Source organism: Gorilla gorilla, chromosome 5 (assembly GCF_029281585.2).
Source record: "Gorilla gorilla gorilla isolate KB3781 chromosome 5, NHGRI_mGorGor1-v2.1_pri, whole genome shotgun sequence".
In the NCBI taxonomy this organism is placed as follows: domain Eukaryota; kingdom Metazoa; phylum Chordata; class Mammalia; order Primates; family Hominidae; genus Gorilla; species Gorilla gorilla.
This window is the reverse complement of record NC_073229.2, coordinates 175,480,541-175,504,628: the sequence shown is the minus strand read 5'-3', so window position 1 is coordinate 175,504,628 and position 24,088 is coordinate 175,480,541. Positions and strand designations below refer to the sequence as shown.

Genomic DNA, 24,088 nt, shown 5'->3' with positions numbered 1-24,088 from the left:
AACAGATGTTGGCACAGATGTGGAGAAAAGGGAACATTTATACATTGCCAGTGGGAATGTAAATTAGTAAGAGAGCTATAGAAAACAATATGGAGATTTCTCAAGGAGCAAAAAACAGAAATACCATTCCACACAGCAATCCCATTATTTGGCATCTACCCAAGAGAGATAAAATCAGTTTATCAAAAAGATGCCTGCACTTGTATGTTTCTTGCAGCACTATTCACACTAGCAAAGTCATGGAACCAACCCAAGTGTCCATCAAAGTTTGACTGGATAAAGAAAATGTGGTCCATATACACCATGGAATACTATGCAGCCATGAAAAAGAATGAAATCATGTCCTTTGCAGCAACATGGAAGGATCTGGAGGCCATTATCCTAAGTAAAATAACTCAGAAACAGAAAGTAAAATGCTGCATATTCTCATAAATGGTAGCTAACCAATGAGTACACAGGGACAAAAAGATGGAAATAATAGACACTGGGGACTCTAAAAGGGAGGGAGGGTGGAAGGGAAGTGAGAGTTGAAAAATAGTATTGAGTACAATGTTCACCACTCTGGTGACGGGTACACTAGAGCCCAAACCTCACCACTATGCAATATATCCAGGTAACAAACCTATATATGTATCCCCTGAATCTAAACGAAAAATAAGGCCAGGTGCAGTGGCTCACGAGGCTGTAATCCCAGCACTTTGGGAGGCCGAGGCAGGAGGATCGCTTTGGGGTCAGGAGTCTGAGACCAGCTTTGGGCAACACAGTCAAACCCCATCTCTACTAAAAATACAAAAGTTAGCTGGGCGTGGTGGTGCATCTTATAATCCCAGCTACTTGGGAGGCTGAGGCAGGAGGATTGCTTGAACTTGCGAGGTGGAGGTGGCAATGAGTGGAGATCGTGCCACTGCACAGGTGACAGAGTGAGTCTCCATCTCAAAAACAAACAAACAAAAAAAAACAGTAAAAATAAAAATAAAATGAAAATCTCTGTTCTTAGTGTCCTCACCTATAATATAAGTCACTTACATTATAGGTGAGGACACTAAGGCTGGTTATGAGGATGAAGTATCAGTTGGCTTTCTATAAAAATAACAAAAACTTTAATATTTTTGCTTGTTTTCTTCAGAATAGAACGACTTATTTTACTTTTTGCCAATTCCAAACATAATCAGTATAAATTGTAGAAGACTTTAAAATACAGAGAATAGGGAAAATTTTTCATAAGTACAACATCCAGATAATAACTATTTGTGTTGTTTTCTGAATAAAGTCTTCAAAACTAAGACCTAATGGCTGCACAATTTGTTTTTCTGTCCCCATGGTTAGATAATGTCCAATTTTCACCATCACGCTTTCTCAAAAACATTCCCGAGTATAAAATCATTGTCCAAATGCCTGAATGAGTTTTGGACAGAAGAGGGCAGTATTGAACAGCTTTCAGCTCTGCTGAACCAGAAAGCTCTTGATTTTCAGGACCAGAAGTCACTGAAATCGCCAATACAAAATGTTGAAGGCCGGGCGCGGCGGTTCACGCCTGTAATCCCAGCACTCTAGGAGGCCGAGGCGGGCAGATCACGAGGTCAGGAGATCGAGACCATCCTGGCTACCACGGAGAAACCCCGTCTCTACTAAAAAAATACAAAAAATTAGCCGAACATGGTGGCGGGCGCCTGTAGTCCCAGCTACTCGGGAGGCTGAGGCAGGAGAATAGCGTGAGCCGAGATCGCGCCACTGCACTCCAGCCTGGGCGACAGAGCAAGACTCCGTCTCAAAGAAAAAAAAAAAAAAAAAAGTTGAGATGCACTCTTTTTTATTTTTTTGAGACGGAGTCTTGCTCTGTCGCCCAGGCTGGAGTACAGTGGCATGATGTCAGCTCTCTGCAGCCTCTGCCTCCAGGGTTCCAGCGATTCTCCTGCCTCAGCCTCCTGAGTAGCTGGTACTACAGGCACTCACCACCACGCCCCACTAAATATTTCTATCTTTCGTAGAGATGGGGTTTAGCCATGTTGGCCAGGCTGGTCTCAAACTCCTGACCTCAGGTGATCCACTTGCCTCGGCATCTGAAAGTGTTGGGATTACAGGCGTGAGCCACCGCTCCCAGCTGAGATGCACTTTCAAATCTTGTGAAGCTGAATGTGACATTGTGCCTATTTTTTACCACCTTGACTTCCTGTATCAACATTTCAAGGGGAGAAAAGGAGCACATAATAGTATGTCTCAAGTTAACTCCCTATCTTCTAGTTTTCTTTATTTGCACCATGTAAAGATGCAGATCCCTTTTCTGTTTTTGTTTTGTGTTTGTTTTTGTAGAGATGGAGGATCTGGCTATGTTGCCCAGGCTGGTCTTGAACTCCTGGCCTCAAGTGATCCTCCCACCTCAGCCTCCCGAAGTGCTGGGATTACAGACATAAGCCACAGAGCCTGGCCAGATGCAGGTCCTTTGCCCCAAGTATGGGTCAAAGGTGGCCGGGACCCTTCTTCCTGTGCTGACCTCCCCTCCTCACCTCCTCTTCTTCACTTTTTTCGCTTTCCCCAGCCCAACTGTACATGACACACCAAAATCATCCCCACATTTCCCAGGTTCTTGCTGCAGGTAAAGAGTCCCAAACGAGACCACCATCATTCCCTTCTAGTTTGTGGTGAGCAGAAACCTTTCATTTTTTTTTTTTTTTGGAGTCACAGTCTTGCTCTGTTGCCCAGGCTAGAGTGCAGTGGTGCGATCTCGAATCATTGCAGCCTCCACCTCCCGGGTTCAAGCGATTTTCCTGCCTCAGCCTCCCGAGTAGCTGGGACCACAGGCGCCCGCCACCATGCCCAGCTAATTTTTAGTAGAGACAGAGTTTCGCCATGTTGGCCAGATTGGTCTCAAACTCCTGACCTCAGGTGATCCACTCATGTCGGCCTCCCAAAGTGCTGGGATTACAGGCGTGAGCCACTGCGCCCGGCCTGAGAAAGTATTTTTACATGCTCCCTGCATGCTGGTTGTGAATGAGTTAAAGATTGTAGCTTAGTGAGCACAGCGGGAGGCTGTTAAATGCATTATAAAATAGCCTAAAAGATGTGGGGGCGGCAGGCAGGAGAGGCTCAGACCAGAGGCTCAACCCACTCCCACTGCTGGGAGTGAAGGGAGTGATAAGAGGCCTCTAAAAATAATGGAGGGGCCTTCCAGGACAGGCAGCCAGTGCTAACCCGTGCAGGCCTGGCACAGTGGAATCCATTCACAACCACACTTCATCACAGCCTTCCGTTAGGGCGCTTCTTTTAATTCAAAACTCCCATGGAATTTTCATCTGCCTTAGATTTGTCTGACTGGCTACAAAGAGGAAAACCAAAAAGCTCCATCTTTGATTTGGGATCACTGATATGTGGATGTACTTTTTGGTGCCCCTAAAACCTCCTCTGATTTTGGAGTGGTCTTTTCCACACAATGTATAGTTTTTTAATTCATGTGTGATTGAATGACCCCACCATTTTTAAACACGCTGCTATCCGCCCAAGTCTCTCCCATGCCCAGAAAGCCCAGTCGTGGTGCTCACGTACTCACTGGTGCTGAGGTTCGGCTAGAAACAATTCCAGCATCCCACTAGGTCACAAGGATGGCCAAAATGTTAAAGGGAGTGGTCGGTGTGTCCCCCGTAGAAGCCTCTGAAGCCCGAATTCACAGGCACCTCCGTCTTCGTACTGTCCTGCTAGTCACTGGTCTTTTCCCACCCTGTAGACACTTCAAAGTGCAGGAAAAAGACTAATCCTTCCAACAGGCCACATACCCATGTGTGATACAGTCTTGTATTGACAGGTCTTTCGACATCAACCATTAGTGAAACAACATCATCCATGCCTTGTTTCTCAAGAGAATATTACTACAGAAACCAAATATTTCTATACCCTTCTTCTGGGTGGAGACACCTAATCACATGCTTGTGTGAGACAGGGTCAATATGCTGAAAACATTACTTGGAAAAGATATGATAATTTTAAAGAAGATGTAGAGAAAGCTTTCATTCACTTAATTTTCTGAATATACCCAAGAAGGAGGGATCTCTGCATGGATATAGTGCATATAAGATGCAGGGCTGGGCCGGGCGCGGTGGCTCACGTCTGTAATCCCAGCACTTTGGGAGGCCGAGGCGGGCGGATCACGAGGTCAGAAAATCGAGACCATCCTGGCTAACACGGTGAAACCCCGTCTCTACTAAAAATACAAAAATTTAGCCAGATGTGGTGGCGGGTGCCTGTAATCCCAGCTACTCAGGAGGCTGAGGCAGGAGAATCATTTGAACCCGGGAGGCGGAGGCTGCAGTGAGCTGAGATCATGCCACTGCACTCCAGCAGCCTGGCAACAGAGCGAGACCATCTCAAAAAAAAAAAAAAAAAGACGCAGGACTGGACGTGCTACTCAGTAGGGTCCCAGCTACTTGGGAGGCTGAGACAGGAGGATCGTTGAGCCCAGGAGTTCCAGGCTGCAGTGAGCTATGATCGTGCTACTAGTACTCCAAAACAAAACTTTATTTTTTTTTTTTTTGAGACGGAGTCTCGCTCTGTCGTCCAGGCTGGAGTGTGTTGGTGCAATCTTGGCTCACTGCCAGCTCCACCTCCCAGGTTCATGCCATTCTCCTGCCTCAGCCTCCCAAGTAGCTGGGACTACAGGCGCCTGCCACCACGCCCAGCTAATTTTTTGTATTTTTAGTAGAGATGGGGTTTCACCATGTTAGCCAGGATGGTCTCCATCTCCTTACCTCGTGATCTGCCCACCTCGGCCTCCCAAAGTGCTGGGATTACAGGTGTGAGCCACCGTGCCCAGCCAAAACTTTTAAAAAGATGCAGTAAAAATAAAGGCTGGATATGGATGAAGCTACTTCATGCTACAACATTCCGGAAGGAAAAACAACTTGAAGTTATCACTGCCAAGCGAGACCTTGGGTAGGCTTTTGCTTTATGTTTTTCTAAGATAAATGAAAGTTATCCTTAATAATAAGTGTGGAAAGTGAAATAGAGGAGATACTTCCTGGACAGAACACCTCTCACCCTATTTTTAAGAGTATAAACTATTCTCAATTACAACATTATAAAAAAATTATAACACTTCTTTAATAATAACAAACTAGGTGCTTTTTAATATTTTAAACAGCTTTGTCATAACAAGCCCCTTCGAGGTTAAAAAAAAAAGTCCTATGGAATATTAATGGAGTCAAATAAATGTGAAAATATATGAAAAGTTGCATCTTTAGTGATGTAGTAAGAAATCAAAACTTGAAATCATTTCATGTACAAAAATCTCACTTGGGCCAAGAATTACTGAAGTGTTTCACACTGAGGTGTTACCTGCTATTAACCTAGGTTTATCTCCAGATAAATGTTCTGTGAATCCCGATTTATAAAATCAGTCTCCAGGTCTATAACGTGTATGTGCAAATACACATTTTCCTTTCGAAAATCTCCATAAATCTGCCCGTCCCCAAAGCTGCAAACGCTCCATGATCCCAAGAAGGGCTAAGCTACAGTGGTCCCTGCTGGCTATGTGTTCCCCACCCACAAGCTCCATATAATGTAGAGACAGCCCATGTGTTCAAAACCTGGAGCATCATCTTTCTTTTCTCACTTTTACAAGTACTTAGTGATTAAGAGATAAATTATAAATTGTTTTCTTTTACTTTAGAGGCTTAAAAGAAAAAAAACTTTAAAGGAATATGTTGATTATATACTACAAAATATTAATGTTTTTATCCAAAACTTAGCTATCAGGTTTCAGTGACACTAGCACCATCATTTTTGGTTGAGAAAAAGAAGTACGATACTGCAGAAATGACATGTTCATTTTTCAGGCTTAGAATCACCAGTGCTTCCCATCCCCAGGCACATCAGGACGGCTTACAGTGACATCTGGAACTAGTTATCTTTCCCCCAAGATTCGTAGCATTGTCCTGGAATTTTTCCAGGAATTCTCTGCATTCTAAGTCCATCCCTTATAGGCTACACACCCAACCTCCCTTGTTCTAAAGCTCATTAACCAGAAAACCTCCAAGCGGAGACATATGCAAATTCATAAAAGCAAGGATCCCATACTGGAGCATATAGGTGACATCATCATTGGACCTGGTGTTTTTTTTTGGGGGGTGGGGTGGGGACAGGGTCTTGCTCTGTTGCTCAGGCTGGAATTCAGTGGTGCAAGTGATTCTCCTACCTCAGCTTCCCAAGTGACTGGGACTACAGGCATGTGCCACCGTGCACAGCTAAATCTTTAATTCGTTGTAGAGAGGAGGTCTCCCCTACGTTGATCATGCTGGTCTCAAACTCCTGGACTCAAGCGATCCACCTGCCTTGGCCTCCCAAAGTGCTGGGATTACAGGCATAAGCCACCGTGCCCAGTCCCAATCCCTGGTCTTGATATTGATGTTTCACGATCCCTTAAACATCTGGGCAGGCATGTAAGAATGTGGGTCACTAAACAAGTATTAGCATCTTCACAACGAGAAAGAGATCTTTTGCAAGGTACTCTACAGTTACGCTCTTTCTAGCTGTGAAACCTTGGGTAATTATCAAATCATGAGAAACTTACTTTTATGATAGAAATGGGGTTACAGAACCACTTTTTGCAGGATTATTGTGAGGAATACATGATAATGTCCACGAACTGCTGAACAACACCTGCCAGACTAGGCGCTCAGGAAGTGGTAGTTATTAATCCAGCAGTTGTGAAAGTATCAACTTCGTGTCTCCAAAGTCTCTTGACAAGGAATCTGTCTCCACAGCAGATGTGAAACACCCATGTGCAAGGTATTTTTTTCTCTTGTAAAAATTATTTGCATCAGAAAGTACATTATAAATAATCTAGAACTAACATGAACGTTGGAGGATTGATTCTTCCCCAGTTTCTACTTTAAAGAATAATGTCCCTGTTTCTCATGATACTTCACAGTTTGCAATGTATCAATATTATCAGTGTCAGTAATGTGGGTGTTAGAGAAAAGCGAAAAGATACTTGCTTAATTCAAAAAGCATTTTTTTGGCCGGGCGTGGTGGCTCACACCACTTTGGGAGGCTGAGGCGGGTGGATCACCTGAGGTCAGGAGTTCAAGACCAGCCTGGCCAACATGGCGAAACCTGGCCTCTACTAAAAATACAAACATTAGCCGGGCGTGGTGGCAGGTGCCTGTAATCCCAGTTGCTTGGGAGGCTGAGGCAGGGAGAATTGATTGAACCCGGGAGGTGGAGGTTGCAGTGAGCTGAGATCGCGCCACTGCACTCCAGCCTGGGTGACAGAGTGAGACTTCGTCTCAAAAAAAAAAGGCGTTTTTATGCTGGCACGCCATTTACAGTTGAGTGGGGAAGGGGATGATCATCGTGTCACATCACTTTTTTCTTGTCTCAAAGCTAACTTATTGCAAATGAGATGTGAGAGAAAGAGACCCCAAGAATGGCAACAGTATGTAATGTGAATAAGCAATCATTTCATAATTCAATTTCCACTGCATTCATTTTAGTGGTTTGTGTAAACTGGGTTGTGTGTGGGTGGGGGAGGGAGATAGTAGTATTAAGTGACAGCTTTTCCTTACTTTCAGAAATGCAAACTTGTTCCTAAGTAGTTCCTACAAAATGCCATCAGTCCTGTTAATGAATTGTAAAATTTAAACACATGCCTCCTAAAATAACATAGTACTAAAGATAACTACAAGAACCTTATATAGTATTTAAGTGAATAATCCCAAAGATGCAAGAGACCTTTAAGATTTCATTAAACCTTACTATCAATTTAATTTTTTTTTTTTGAGATGGAGTCTTGCTCTGTCACCCAGGCTGGAGTGCAGTGGCACAATCTCGGCTCACTGCAACCTCTGCCTCCCAGGTTCAAACAATTCTCCTGCCTCAGCCTCCTGAGTAGCTGGGATCACAGGTGCACACTACCACACCCGGCTAATTTTTGTATTTTTAGTAGAGACGGGGTTTCACCATGTTGGTCAGGCTAGTCTTGTACTCCTGACCTCGTGATCCGCCCGCCTCAGCCTCCCAAAGTGCTGGAATCACAGGCGTGAGCCACCGCGCCTGGCCGTTACTGTCAATTTTTTTTTTTTTTTTTGAGATGGAGTCTCGCTCTGTCGCCCAGGCTGGAGTGCAGAGGCGCGATCTCGGCTCACTGTAAGCTCTGCCTCCCCAGTTCACGCCATTCTCCTGCCTCAGCCTCCCAAGTAGCTGGGACTACAGGCACCCGCCACCACACTCGGCTAATTTTTTTGTATTTTTAGTAGAGACGGGGTTTCACCGTGTTAGCCAGGATGGTCTCGATCTCCTGACCTCGTGATCCGCCCGCCTCGGCCTCCCAAAGTGCTGGGATTACAGGCGTGAGCCACCGCGCCTGGCCGTTACTGTCAATTTTTAAAGCTCTCATGGCTTTTCAAGATTCTGAGCAACTATTTAAAGATGATGATTATGAATCTTCCCCATGAGAATAACTTGCGGCGCAAAAACCAAATGACAGCTGAAACTCCCTTTCATTCATTTTTACTTTTTCCACTACATAAGATTTCTTGCTGGTAAATTTTTGGAGTTAAGATTTTCTGTGCACTTTCTTCTTACCAGGAAAAAGTGCAAAATTTTGCCATATCCTCCACACCCACATTGTAAGAAAAGTAAATTCAGAAAGCAATAGAGCCAATTACCTGGTTTTGCCTTAAAAGTTAGTCCTTCCCACTATTTCCATTCATTTATCATTCCATTGGCATTATCTGAGCCAACTATTACAAGCCCCCTCAAGTGCTCCAAGTTTATTAACCTTTAATTACTGCTAAAACTTCAGACCACCTCCTTTTACCATAGGAATCTCAGTATGCGACTAATTGAATAGTGAATATCATAAAAATCATATTGGACCCAAAAAGTACTCAGAAAAAAGTCACGATCTCGGAAGCACCACCCCGAGCTGTGACTCCCTACAATACACATTTGCATATTTCATTCATAGAAAAATTAATGATCTGGGGGAAAAAATGGAGATTTTTGTGTTTCAAATTTTTTTCATTTTGTACAGTCTATTTATTAATAGTTTCGAGATATGGCATAAACTTTCAAGCTGAGTAAATGGTAGAAAGGTTAGCCAAGTCAACTTGGGGGTCGAATTTTAAGGAAATCTCAGAGTAAACAAGCTAATCTATAGGAAGTGAGAGATAATTTTAGTATTGCTGAACTTTCACATTCTTGTAAATTCCACAGGAGCGCATGGTTTTGCAGGAGCAGTTGCATTGAGAAAATTTTAAGTCCTAGAAATTCTACAGTTGATAAAAAAAAAAAAACATGTAGGCCAGGTGCGGTGGCTCACGCCTATAATCCCAGCACTTTGGGAGACCAAGGCGGGCAGATCACAAGGTCAAGAGATCGAGACCATCCTGGCCAACTTGGTGAAACCCCGGCTCTACTAAAAATACAATAAAAATACAAAAATTATCTGGGCGTGGTGGCGCGTGCCTGTAACCCCAGCTACTCGGGAGGCTGAGGCAGGAGAATCACTTGAACCCGGGAGGTGGAGGTTGCAGTGAGCCAAGATCACACCATTGCACTCCAGTCTGGCGAAAGAGCAAGACTCCATCTCAAAAAAAAAAAAAAAAAAAAACCGAAAAAAAAAAAGATTTGGCAGCAATGATCTCAAATATTTAAAGAATAAAGAAGTCCTGTTCCTATAAAGTTAAACTCACAAATGGAGTTTAATTTTCTTGATGACAGGAAGAGAAAATACGCAGGTTAGGCCACAGTACAATGGCGTAAGACTATCAAATGTCAAGTTAGAGGAGCTGTAAGAGCATTCTAAAAGTTTGATGCGTGTAAGTTATTTGCTAGAAGTAGGCATTAAATATTATAATTCATACTCATGGCCAGATTCCTAGAAAGTAAGCTAAAGAAACATACTTTTTTCTTTTTTTCTTTTTTTTTTTTTACTATTTGTTGCCTAGTGTTGCTTCCTAGCCACCGATTTTATAATAACTGTGGCTTTATTAAAACCACCACTTAAAGCAGAGCTTAAATGTTATCCCCTAAACCACCAAGTGTACCTTTATTCAAAGTTCCTAGTAAACAAGTCAAAATGCAAACACTTGTAATTTGCCCAGAAGAGGCATGTATTCGGTCTATGACTACGGCAAGAGATTAAGCCTTCACAACTTATTTTCAAATTCACACACATCTGACATATTTCTATTCAGTCGGCTGCTGTTGTTCCTCTCCATATCCCTCTCTCCCTAAGGGGAAGGGTACAACCCCGAACAAAATATACTAAAAGTCTCCCATAGGCACAGTCAAGAAGATTCCAGCTCAGCCAAAAATGAAACACTGAGGTTGTCTGATTCTTGCTGAGCCCAAGGGAGAATGTTCTTCTGAAGAAAAACTCAGTACACGGAGAGAAATAAATGCCAATAACGGTCCCGCCACTGACCTCCCGGGCTCCCCACCAAACGCTCATTCAACGGAAGAAAGCCCCTTTTCGTGCCCCGTGCCTGCCGTCCAGGGAGGACAAAAGCGACCTGGCTTGTGCCTTACCTGTGATGGTGATGGTCCCCAGCATATTTTAAGTAGCACTACTGTAACAGGAGAGCAGCTTAGCAGGTCCCTGCCCTCCCCGGCAGACGCCTCGTCTCCTGCCTGCCAACCGCAGGTGGTTTCGGCGGGATCAGAGCGGACTGAGCGCCCAGACGCTCCCGGAGGATCGGGGAGAACCGGAGGTGCCCTCGGAGCTGCCGCAGCGAAAAGCCGAGCGCGGATGCATTTCCCCAGATAATTATAGGCGGACCCCCACCCACGCCCCCACCCAGCCACCCACACGCGGGCTGGCGCTGGCCCCTCCCTTGCTGAGCTCCAGGACTTTGGGAGCGCAAACTTCCCCGCCCGGGCTGCACAAGCAGGGGGTCACGTGCTTCACCTTAAAGCCCTCCCCCGAGCTGGGCTCTGTGAGTGGTCAGCGGGCTCTGCAGAGTCCCGGGAGGGTTTAAAGGGTGCTGGGCATGAGTTCGATGCTGGAGCCGGCGCATTGGATCTAAACGGTTACTTCATTCCTGGCACCGATTTACTAATACTTCTGTATCTCAGCTTTTTAAGTCATTTCAAGGAAATAGCCACACAGACAGTAAATTCTCCCTCCATTTTAAAGACTGCATTCTGCATCCTTATGTTTGTTTAAAGGTTGGTGTGGTGCAAAACACCTCCCTTCTTGGCATCTGTAGCATTTGATATTTTCACCATCTGTGTCTTACACATACACACACGTTGCACTGCTCTGAGGACTGGCAACTCTCAGTAGTGCTGTTTCCTAAACTCTTTGAGAAGGGCTCTTAGAAGTGAACTTGTTCCTTCTAACAAGTGCTGTCTTCAACACTTGACCAAGGCAACTTTTCAAAAGCAGACTTGAGCATGAGGTCTTTTTCTAAATGGCAGAAGTTAGCTAACTTTTTAGATCAAACTATGCCATGTTCCAATTTTTAGACACTATCATATCTCTAACATGCAAGCACACAACTCGGAAATCAAAGCCTATGTTAAAAGTTCAGAAGATTTCAGGCAGCCCTAGAATACTTCAATTCTTTCTCATTGAAGCTTCAGGTTTGTTCTTTGTAAAGACACGAGTGACGAATGAGTTGGTGTGGTCTCACAATTTTAATACACTTTTTTTGTACTCCAATTTTTTGTTAGGGTAGGTCCGTTAGGTCCCCTGGGTTTGTTCCCTTCTTTCATCCTTTCCCTATTTATCACTTCATGCCTTGCCTGCCTGACCCATTAACACCAGCTCTTCCCCTACACAAACAAAAAGGAAAGTTTTACTATTGCACTTCTCTTCAGAGAATGAAGATCTTGTTCATTATTGCTTGGGGCAGGGAGGAGGGAGGGGAGCCTCGGCATGGACCACAGTGGGCACAGCAAAGAGAAGGGTGGGCGAGGAACAGGAGAATCAGGGAAAAATGGAAGTCCAGGAGAGCTGGCTGGCATGGCACGTAGTTGCGTTTTTTGGGCACCAGGGGGCGCGATGCACCACACTCGGGCCCAGAGTGAGCAGCGTGAAGGCCGCTTCCTTGCTGGTAACCAGACCTTGTTACAAAAATCAGCTTCAGCCTCTCCAAAAACCTGGCTTCCGTTTCACATCCCGGCAAATACCCAGCCTGGCGGGAACAGGCAATGATGGGCCTTGTCCTGACTCAGTGAGATATTGCCTGGAAGCTGACTCCCACACCCAGCCACTGAGCTGCTTCCCAACCTTTTATCTTCTCTAGAGAAGTCTCAACTCTAGTTCACAAATTGTTCCAATTTTAATAATGAGGCTGGTGTGTGTGAAATGCTGCTGGTACTGACCATCCTTCTGGAGTCCACAGAGCCAAGGGGGCAGGGCAACTTGGCCATTCCTCTCCTCCCAATCCCAGCCCCAGAGTGTCCTGGCTGTGCAAATCATGGATAAAGACGACTTGGGATGTTGCATCAGGGTCTACATTAATAAGTCCCTTCCCCAGAGATGTCCCAGGAGCCGTGGGTGATCTGGGATCTGAGGGCTTGGTTCTGCATCATTTCTCAGCACCAGTGGTTGGGGACAACACAAGGCTATCATCTGGTGCCACTTCTGAAATCGAGTCTGCCCTTGCAGAGCAGAATGAATCTCCAGCTCCTCTCCTTTCTATCAGTCCAAATTCTAACACTGGGACACGCAACAGCTATTCCACTGAGCTGGATAGGAAGAAAAAGAAAAACACACAAAATGTCACTAGTTACACATTTAATACCCTAAACAACATTTTCAAAGGTCACTGTACTGCTGTTCAGTTTTGGCACTGAAACATTTCTTTTTATGACATTCATGAAGACGCTAACACATCTGATTTGATATTCTTTTTTCTTTGAGATGGAGTCTCGCTCTTATCACCCAGGCTGGGGTGCAATGACGCAATCTCGGCTCATTGCAACCTCTGACCCCCGGGTTCAAGTGATTCTCCTGCCTCAGCCTCCCAAAAGTAGCTGAGATTACAGGCGCATGCCACCATGCTCGGCTAATTTTTGTATTTTTAGGGAGACGGGGTTTCACCGTGTTGGCCAGGCTGGTCTTGAACTCCTGACCTCAGGTGATCCACCCGCCTCGGCCTCCCAAAGCGCTGGGACTACAGGCATGAGCCACTGCGTCCGGCCTGATTTGATATTCTTAAAGAGGCAATTAAAATCACAAGGCAGAGCAATAGATCATGTGGCAAGTTGTAGACTCTCTCAGCCAATGGGTCTCCTTTGATCTCTACCTCTAAGAATGATCAAGGACAGGGTGCACGGCCCAGCTGCCCAGTGAGCCTCTGTGTGTCTGCATTTACAAAGAAAAGTCATCAATTAGGATAAAAGCAGGAGTAAAGATGAGACCTAAGGTCACTGTCCAATGCAGGAGACTTTCTTTTATCATTTCCATTCTCTGTTTTTGTTAAATTAGGATTTTTAGAGGAAGACAGCACCACCCAAAGCAAGAATTATAGGAAACATTTTGCTGTATAATACATAGATGGATGACAGAAAACGTGTTTTCCCAAATCTGAATGGTTCACTCAACAAATATTTACCAAGTTGTTGCTCCATATTTATTATGCAAAACACCCAGGGATCTAAATTAGATACTGTCCCTGGCCTCGGGGAGCTCAGTCGTGGATGGTGCACACACCCAGTGGCAGGAGTGGGTGGTGGACACGCCCAGTGGCGGGAGTGGGTGGTGGACATGTCCAGTGGCAGGAGTGGGCAGCTCTAGTTTGGCTCACCTCTGAGGTAGCCTTGGAGCTGGTCTCTGAAGGGATGAGGGGACACTCCCTACATGGGGCACAAAGGAAGGCGGTCCATAGGGACAGACGAGCATGGGCAGAGATGCCAAGAGCAGGACATTTGGGCAATCATGAGTGGGTTCCTCACAGCTATGAGGTTCGGAGTTTACTTAGGGAGGTCCAGGAGTTGGGGGCTTGGGGGGAAGACAACACTGGAGATGAAACTAAAAATATTTATAAAGGGTTTTGAATGACATGTTAAAGACTTTGTAACAAATTATCCATTAAAAATGAGCAAAGAATCTGAGTAGCCATTTCTCTAAAGAAAATATACAAATGACCAATGAGCACATGAAAATACGTCCAACGTTATTAGCCCTTAGAAAAATGCAAATCAAAACCACCTCACACCCACTAGGATGACTATAACAAAAAAGAAAAAAGACAACGGGTTGGGCGCGGTGGCTCACACCTGTAATCCCAGCACTTTGGGAGGCTGAGGTGGGCAGATCACGAGATCAGGAGTTCGAGACCAGCCTGGCCAACATGATGAAACCCCATCTCTACTAAAAATACAAAGATTAGCTGGGCGTGGTGGCGGGCGCCTGTAATCCCAGCTACTCAGGAGGCTGAAGCACAAGAATTGCTTGAACCCAGAGGGGTGGAGGTTGCAGTAAGATGGTATTGCACCACTGCACTCCAGCCTGGGCGACAAAGTGAGACTGTCTTAAAAAAAAATAAAATAAAATAAAAAAAGACAACAACATAAAGCTGATGTGCCTGGTTTAAAAAACAGGGGCAGGTGGCGGGGGGCAAGGAAGACCACAATAACAAGGAATGGAGAAACTGGAACCCTCATACATTGCTATTGGGAAGGTAAAATGGTACAGCCACTTTGGAAAATAGGCTGGTAGTTCCTCAGAATGTTAAACATAAATTTATTATATGACCCAGCAATTCTCCTAGACATATAACCAAGAGCAATGGAAATACACACCCACACAAAAACTTGTCCATCAATGTTCATTACAGCATAATATTCCTAGTAGCCAAAAGTGGAAGCAACCTAAATATCTATCAGCTCATGCAGAGATAAATAAAATTGAGCTTATTTAATGGAAATGGGTTAGTAATAAAGAGTAATAAGAAATAAAGTACTGAAACATGCTATAACATAGATGAATATTGAAAAAACTTTAAGTGAAAGAAGCTAGTCACCAAAGAGCATACACCGTTTAATTCCATTTATTTGAAATGTCTACAAGAGGCAAATCCATAGACATAAAGTAGTTAGTGGTTACCTAAGACTGGGGTTTTGGCGGGAGAGGGAGTGACAGCTAACCAGGATGGAGTTTCTTTATGAGGTAATGAAAATGTCCTGGCCAGGCATGGTGGCTCACACCTATAATCCCAACACTTTGGGAGGCCGAGGCGGGCAGATCACTTGAGGTCAGGAGTTCAAGACCAGCCTGGCCAACATGGTGAAATCCCATCTCTATTAAAAATACAAAATTTAGCCAGACATTGTGGCACACGCCTGTAATCCCAGCTACTCGGGAGGCTGAGGCATGAGAATCACTTGAACCCAGGAGGTGGAGGTTGCAGTGCGCTGAAATCGCGTCATTGCACTCCAGCCTGGGCAACAGAGCAAGACTCCCTCTCAAAAAAAAAAAAAAGAAAAGAAAATGTCCCACAGTTGATTGTGGGGGTGGTTATACAACTCTGTGAATATAGCAAAAACCACTGAACTGTGTACTTTAAATGGGTCAGCTGCATAGTATGTGAATTATAGCTCACAAAAGCTGGTTTGTTTCTTTAAAAAAGAACTTTGTGCTGCTGGTTCTGAAGACTATAGGGAGCCATTGGAGGCTTGAGGCAGGGGATGGTGGCACCGAATTTGACTGTGATTTAGAAAAGGCAACCAGGCTGTGATGACGGGAGGAAGAGACTGAAGCAACAAAACAGATGGACGCGGTAGTGACGAAGGTGAGGGAGGAGTCCAAAGTCACCGTGCCCACAAGATGAAAGATGCAGTGCGAATCTGTGGGATCACCCGAACGGAATGATGTCCATGAAATAAGAATGGCCTGGAACCCTGAGGGAGAGGAATCTGAAAAAGGACCCTGGGAATGGACAGGGATTAGGGGCAATGAGGGAGAAAGCGGCAGCGAAGCCTCATGTGGAGAGGATTAAAACATGGAAACAGTGGTCCACAGTGTGACAGCACAAAGTAGTGACACAGGCCGGGCGAGGTGGCTCATGCCTGTAATCCCAGCACTTGGGGAGGCCGAGATGGGAGGACTGCTTGAGGCCAGGAGTTCGAGACCAGCCTGGGCAACACAGCAAGATCCCATCTCTATAAAAAACAAAAACAAAAAACCAAGCAGTGACACAGGAAGAGAACAGCAGAGGCCTCGGAGTGGGCAGTCTGGAGGCGGGACCAGCGGACAGACGGCTGCAATAAAGCAGGCTACTTTCCTCTATTTTTCCTGAAAGGAAGGGGACAGGGACCACTACACTCAGAATTAAAACCAATATTAGGCTCTCCAACTTCCTCCAAGGATGCTTACGTATCTAACCCAAATATGAGTGTCAAGGAATGGAAGAATGGACTTGCAACCCTCCCTGGCCTCCTCTCCTCTCATTTTCTCTTTAACCTGGCATCACCCTTGGAGGAAAAGAAGCCAAAAACCAGTAGGGTCTCTTTTCTTCTTGCTGGAAAAGGACAGATGAAATAGAAGGGAGAATCGATGCCACTGTTATTCCTTTAAATGGACCTTGAGCGCGTGTTTGGAGGTTCTAGCAGGGAAGCGCAGCTACTTGTACACCCTTGACCGAAGACCAGTCCTCCTCTATCAGGGATGGTCATCCTCTTCGACCAAGTGTGCAGCTTCGGGAGGGACGCCCATGGAGTGGTGAGGGAGGAAGGGGACACCCGCCTAGCCAGCCCGATCAGCCAAGTCAACCCTGGCAATCAGTGGGGTGACCTCACCTCCTGTTATTCCTTTGAAATGCTCCAAGATAATTTAAAGTTGAGTGAAATACAGCTCCAAATTGGATAACTGTAAAAGAGGAAATATATCTATCTATCTAGATATCTATCTATATCTAGATAGGTATAGATAGTAGATAGATAGATAGATAGATAGATAGATAGATAGATAGATACCTGTCATTTAGATTCAGGGTGTGTATAGATAGATATCTGTCTGTATCTATCTATCTATACACACCCTGAATCTAAATGACACTGTCAGGTTATCTACAGGATGGGCAGGCTCTCTGCTGCATGCTATGCACATAGATAAATACCAACTAATTGAGTTTTATGGTCTAGTTGAACTGGACATGTTTGTATAGACATGGGTATTGCTATTCAAAATCCAAGATAAATACTCTGAAGAATAGTTCCTCAAAGGAATTGTTATGATACAACAGAAACACTAAAAGAGAATTTTAAAATCACTTTAAAAAGCAACGGGAAAATAAACATTAAAAACTCAAATAAAAGTGATGTAGAATAAATATTATTTCTCTCCTTGAGTCCACATATATTTATTTCTTTACCTAGGCAATTCTATGAAATAGACCAAATGAAAAGGTATAGATATATGTAAAACAATTTCCCAGAAATGAGGTACATGAATTTTTCTTTTCTTTTCTTAGAGACAGGGTCTCACTCTGTCACCCAGGCTAGAGTGTAAATGGTGAGATTCATTGCAACCTCAACCTCCTGGGCTCAAGCGATTCTCCTGCCTGAGCCTCTGGAGTAGCTGGAACTACAGGCATGCAACACCACACCTAGATAATTTTTTTTATTTTTATTTTTTTGTAGAGACGGGGTCTTGCTGTGTTGCCCAGGCTAGTCTCAAACTCCTGGGCTCAAGTGATCCTCCCACCTTGGCCTCCCAGAGCACTGGAATTACAGGCATGAGCCACTGCGTCCAGCCAAGTGCATGAGTTTCTAGACTGAAAGAGCTCAAAGAACCCAGCACATTGAATGGAAACGGATTCACGTGGAGAGTCCTCATTACAAGATATTCAGAAGACTGAAGACCAAAAGGAGTCCATGAGCGACATAAGGGATGAAGACTCGAAACAGCATCAGATTCCAATGGCCAGACATCTATCAAGATAACACTGACCAAGAATCCTAAGGTATTTGAACATACTCAACAGAAATGGACTTGATTAGGGGAATACTTAGGACCAAGATTTTGACAAGCATGAGAAGACATCATACTTTTTGTTCATTGTCCTAGTCCATTTGGGCTGCTATAAAAGCACCATATAAACCAGGTGGCTTATACACAAGGAACACTTTTATTTTCCACAATCCTGCAGGCTGAAAGTCAGAGATCAGGAGGCCAGTGTGGTTGGGATCTGGTAATCCCGGATTCTTCTGGACTGCAGACTGCTCCCTATAACCTCACATGGTGAAAGGGAAGTGGCCCCTTTTATAAGGACACTAATCCCATTCATGAGGGCTCCACCCTCATGACCTAAGTACCTCGCAAAGGCTTTCCCTCCAAATACCACATCACCTTAGAGTTAGGATTTCGACATGTACATTTAGAGGGACACAAACCTTCAGTCCATAATGCTAAGCTTACACAGTGAGGTCACAGCGCTTGCGGCTCAGAGCTCGGCAGGAGGCTGCTTGAGAGCAGACCCTGGCTCTGCTCCCTGACTATTTGGTTGGACACTATCAATCTGCCACTTTATTTACAGCTAACAGTTATCTGGAAAGCAGGAATTCTCTTGCTCTAATCTCTAGCTACTGCATTGTGTAAGGCTGTATGCTAATCATCTTGTTGAGTGAAGTACCAGAAGGGTGACTGATCATTCCAGGGTTAGGAATCCATGTCAACATATATTGATGTTTTCTTCACTTTATTTGACTTCAGCTCATTTTGCAACATCCTTGAGGTAAGGGATTCCCTTATACCAGCAGTCACGTACTTCAGTATCAATGACTCATGTCCTCCAGTCAATTCTTTCAGTATATAATATTTGGCTTAAAGCAAACTAAGTTGTTCTCATGTTTTAAAGAGTCTGAGAAAGAAATTGTTCTTAAAACTGGGGATACTGAAATTGAAACCCAGTGATGTTTGGCAAGCTTCCATCAAGCACATTCCTATCTGAAATATATATAAGCCCTGGAGTTTTTCTTTTAATGTGAGACAGGTTATTTTCTCGGGAGATGTTTTGCCTAGAGAAGAAAAGATTAAAGGAAAGACATGATAAATGTTTTCAAATACTTAGAGGGCTGCCATGTGGAAAAAGGAGGTGAGTTTATTCTCTGTAGTTCCACAAGGCAGCCCTGGGAACAGAGAAGAGCAGTTGGAGGGAGGCATATTTTAGCTCCAGGGGAATAAATGTCTTCCTTTTATGGAGAAAACTCCGCAAACCTTCAAGTGGTTAAGCAGAAGAGCCTCCTGCACGGGGGTAGGCTCCTGGTTCAGAGCCTCAAAGCTCCCTTCTACTAACATTTCTCTGCTCCCAAATGTGACTTTCCAGTGGATCACTCATGCAGGCGGTGTTATGAGCTGAACTGTGTCCCCCTCAAAATTCACATTTGAATTCCTAACTCCCAGTACTTGAGAAAGTTACTGCATTTGGAGACAGGGCCTTTAACGAAGTGACTAAGTTAAAATGAGGCCATTAGCCTGGGCCCTAATAAGAACAGGAGTCCTGGGCGGGTGTGGTGGCTCACGCCTGTAATCCCAGCACTTTGAGAGGCCAAGGCGGGCTGATCACTTGAGGTCAGGAGTTCGAGACCATCCTGGCCAACATGGTGAAGAGTAGAACCCCGCCTCTACTAAAAATACAAAAATTAGCCAGGTGTGGTGGTGCAAGCCTTTAATCCCAGCTACTCGAGAGGCTGAGGCAGGAGAATTGCTTGAAACCCGGAGGTGGAGGTTGCAGTGAGCCGAGATCGCGCCATTGCACTCCAGCCTGGGTGACAGAGCGATACCGTGTCTCAAAAAAAATTACAAGAACAGGAAATTTGGACACACCAAGAGACCAGGAATGTGCATGTGCACAGAGGAAAGACCATGTGACGATACAGTGAGAAGGCGGCCGTCTGCGAGCAAAAGAGAGAGGCCTCAGGAGGAACCAAACCTGCAACACCAAGATCTCGGACCTCCAGCCTCCAGAACTGTGAGAAAATAAATTTCTGTTGTTTGAACCACCAGTCGAGTATTTTGTCATGACAACCTTAGCAAATTAATACAGGGGGATAATGACCTTATGCCTGCGGTTGGTCCAAATATTGCACGTCCATGTTAAGACACATGAAAGCAACCAGTTCACTCAATTAATTCAATCTAGCACATAGCACTTTTCACCTGAATGACTAATGCATGCACTGGTTAACACTAGAGGTCGGAGGAAAACTACCTGATATCAGGCTATACTGATACTTGAAGTAAAGAGCAATTTGAAAACAATTCAAAGCATGATATGCAGGAATAAATCTTGATTAACAGGCTAAACAGTTGTTGAATTTTAAGCCCAGAGAATATATCTTCAGACATTATCAAAGCATCCTTTTCTATATGATATGGTTTGTCTGTGTCCCCACCCAAATCTCATCTTGACTTGTAGTTCCCATAATCCCCATGTTTAATGGGAGGAACTCAGTGGGAGGAAAATTAATCATGGGGGCAGTTACCCTCATGCTGTTCTCATGATAGTGAGTGAGTTCTCATGATATCTGGTGGTTTTATAAGGGGTTCTTCCCCCTTTTGCTCGCCACTTCTTCTTCCTGCTGCCATGTGAAGAAGGATGTGTTTGCTTCCCCTTCCGCCATTATTGTTAAGTTTCCTGGGGCCTCCCCGCCCCTGCAGAACTGTGAGTCAATTAAACCGCTTTCCTTTATAAACTACCCAGTCTTGGGCAGTTCTTTATAACAGTGTGAGAGTGGACCAATACACTATAATACAGAGACATCATGCTCTAGACTATATCATTGCCTTAATCATGTAAAAGTTACTGTAAATTAGGTGACACTGAAACTGTTTTACACTCAAGGTGAGTCAGTCCTTGAGAAAATGCCTAAAAGATTTTCATTCCATAAATAAAACAGCCACAGTCTGAATGTTTGTGTCCCTCCCCACAAAAAATTTCATATGTTGAAACCTAATCACCAAGGTGATGATATTAGAGGGTGGGGCCTTTGGGAGGTGATCAGCCTCGGGATGGAGCACTCATGAATGGGATTAGTGCCCTCATATAAGAGGCTTAAGGGAGTTTGTTTGTCCCCTCTGCTCTTCTGCCACATGAGAACACATAGGTGGCACCATCCAGAGAAAGTGGGACCTCACAAGACTCTGATTCTGTTGGTGCCTTGATCTGGGACTTCCCAGCCTCCAGAACTGTAAGAAATAAATTTCTGTTGCTTATAAATTACCTGGTCTAAGGTATTTTGTTACAACAGCCTGAACGGACTAAGACAACAGCTAAAATAATTGCATGTCTCCATTAGTGGCTTAGTTACAATCAGAGAGCCACTCCTTGTGGACCACCTCAGTCCCTTCAAGGAAAAGGGCCTAAATCTTTTTTTTTTTTTTGAGACACAGTCTCACTCTGTTGCCCAGGGTGGAGTGCAATGGTGTGATCTCGGCTCACTGCAACCCTCGCCTACGGGGTTCAAGCGATTCTCCTGCCTCAGCCTCCCGAATAGCTGGGACTACAGCTGCATGCCACCATGCCGGGCTAATTTTTGTATTTTTAGTAGGACGGGGTTTCACTATGTTGCCCAGGCTGGTCTCGAACTCCTGACCTTGTGATCCACCCACCTCAGCCTCCCAAAGTGCTGGGATTACAGGCGTGAGCCACTGTGCCCAGCAGAAAAGGGCCTAATTCTTAGACTGTTACTTGGGCAAGCCTACAGCCTGACTTGCCTGGCTCCTTCTCAAATGGGCCAGAACATGGACCCAATTTGAAAGTGGACTTGAGTGGCCTCCGAACTATAGAGATTTATAGGTAACATCTCCAAGGCTGACTGAAAATCTTTAGGGCAAGCAGCTATGGCATTTACCAACTGCTTTCCCCCATCCCTGGCTATAACCAATCCCTATTACACAGTCCTGACCGCCAGTCATTCAGCAGACCACATATGGGGGGATGGGATGACGTTTGGTGGCCACATTTGTGAAGGGATTTATCTTATTCTTTGACACCAAGAGGATTATGTTTCAAGATATTTTTGAATAAAATTCCCCCCTTGAACTTTTGTTTAATTAAATTAAAACTTCAAATCTAGAAAATGGCTTTTAAGATCAGATTAGAGGCCGGGTGCGGTGGCTCATGCCTGTAATCCCAGCACTTGGGAGGCTGAAGTGGGTGGATGACTTGAGGTTAAGAGTTTGAGACCAGCCATGGTCAACATGGCAAAACCCCATCTCTACTAAAATACAAAAATTAGCCGGGCGTGGTGGTGCACGCCTGTAATTCCAGCTACTCAGGAGCCTGAGGCATGAGAATTGCTTGAACCCAGGAGGCAGAGGTTGCAGTGAGCTGAGACTGCACCACTGTACTTCAGCCTGGGAGAGTTCGGAGACTCTGTCTCCGAAAAAAAAAAAATTAGAAAAGCCATAAAAGTATTTTTATAAAAAGGCATAATGGAATTACCAAGTGGATTGCTGCCTGCTTCAGGTCGCTTGGGTGTCTTCATTAGCTAACCCACTATTTCATTTTTAGTACCCATATAACTAGTCATATCGATATTAGCCACAGAATTTCGGAGATGGGTGGGGATGCTCATTTCATAGATGAAAACTGACTTGCAATGAGATAAAGAAATGTATTCAAATCAAGATCATGCAAAAAGTAGTAATTAAAGCAGTCTTAGCCATGTCTAGTGCTCTAGAATTAGTTGATTTACGAAGGGGAGAAAGGGTGAACAGAAGTCTTGCTGTCCTTCTTCCTCACTCCTTTTGTTAAGTCAGAAGGAAAAAGAAAAGTTCACTGCACTGTCAGACTTGAATATAGTTCAGAGAAAAACATCTTGACTGCTGATTACAGAAAAATAAATCTGTGTTTCTTTAAGGATGAAGGCAGTGAAATATTTGGACCAGAAATTTGTCAATGACATAAGTAATTTCAGTGCAGCCACATTAAAAACAATTGCTGCAGAGCAGGAGAATGAATTAAAACCAGTTCCCAGAAATCACATAGCATAGTACTTTTACCTAAGTTCAAGGCCTATTTTGTGTGTGTTCCCTCCAGTCTTCAAAACATTACAAAACAGGATACAGCTTGAGAAAATGTCATGCTATAATATTGTATTTGAAATACCAAAGTGTGTGCAAGGGGACCCCTCTCTTTATCTATTGGGCACTTGTGTTTGATAGCGTTACTAGGAATCCACATTTAATCACGTGCAGGTCAGGGTCCGATTTCATGTTTCCAGGCAACACCTGGCTAACCAACAGCAAGCACCTGTGAGAACCCAGCATGGTGCGATCCTGGAAAGGGTCTGGCTTTGTCAGTGCTGATGCAACAAAGGAAAGAGAGCCTTGGATAAAACGTACAAAGCCGCAGTCTTTAAGCAGGAAATGAATTGATACAGAGTTAAAGCCAACAGATCCTCCTCACCTAGATGATTATAAATGTAATACTGTGAACTCCAACTGAAAACTGTGTCTTCATTTATTCAAATATTTGCTGAGTACTACCTCTGTTCCAGCTACTGGTCCAGGCTCGGAGGATTCAGCACTGAACTAAACAGCCCCCCTCACCCCATCTCCTGCCATGGACCACCCTCCGAATTCCCATCCCAAGAAATCTCTGCCCTCATGATTCTTTTTTTTTTTTTTTTTTTTGAGACAGAGTCTCCCTCTTGTAGCCTAGGCTGGAGTGCAGTGGCACGATCTCGGCTTACTGCAACCTCCACCTCCCAGGTTCAAGCGATTCTCCTGCTTCAGCCTCCCAAGTGGCTGGGACAACAGGCGCCCGTCACCATGCCCGGCTAATTTTTTTGTATTTTGAGTAGAGACGGAGTTTCACCGTGTTAGCCTGGATGGTCTGGATCTCCTGACCTCGTGATCCGCCCACCTCGGCCTCCCAAAGTGTGGGGATTACAGGCGTGAGCCACCGCGCCCGGCCGTCCTCATGATTCTTATATTTTATTTTTTGAGACAGGGTCTCAATCTGTTGCCCAGGCTGGTACAGTGGTGCAATCATGGCTCACTGCAGCCTCAAACTCCTGGGCTCAAGTCAAGCGATCCTCCCACCTTAGCCTCCCAAGCAACTGGGAATACAGGCGTGCACCACCACGTCCAGCTAATTTTTTTAAACATTTGTAGAGACAAGGGTCTCACTATGCTTCC

At 44.6% G+C, this 24,088-nt stretch overlaps 1 protein-coding gene across 4 annotated transcripts in view; it reads right to left on the bottom strand.

Annotated features, from left to right (window-relative positions):
* The window catches only part of AKAP12 (A-kinase anchoring protein 12), a 116,460-nt gene that overhangs the window by 20,686 nt on the left and 71,686 nt on the right, over positions 1 to 24,088 (bottom strand). Inside the window, exon 1 of one of the 4 annotated variants that reach the window (XM_004044829.5) lies at positions 10,522 to 11,014. The exons of the other annotated variants lie outside the window; for them this stretch is intronic. Coding sequence (XP_004044877.2) covers positions 10,522 to 10,546 — 25 coding nt within the window. The 5' untranslated portion in view covers positions 10,547 to 11,014. Of the gene's footprint in view, positions 1 to 10,521; positions 11,015 to 24,088 lie in introns of those variants that run through there. 4 annotated transcript variants of the gene reach the window in all.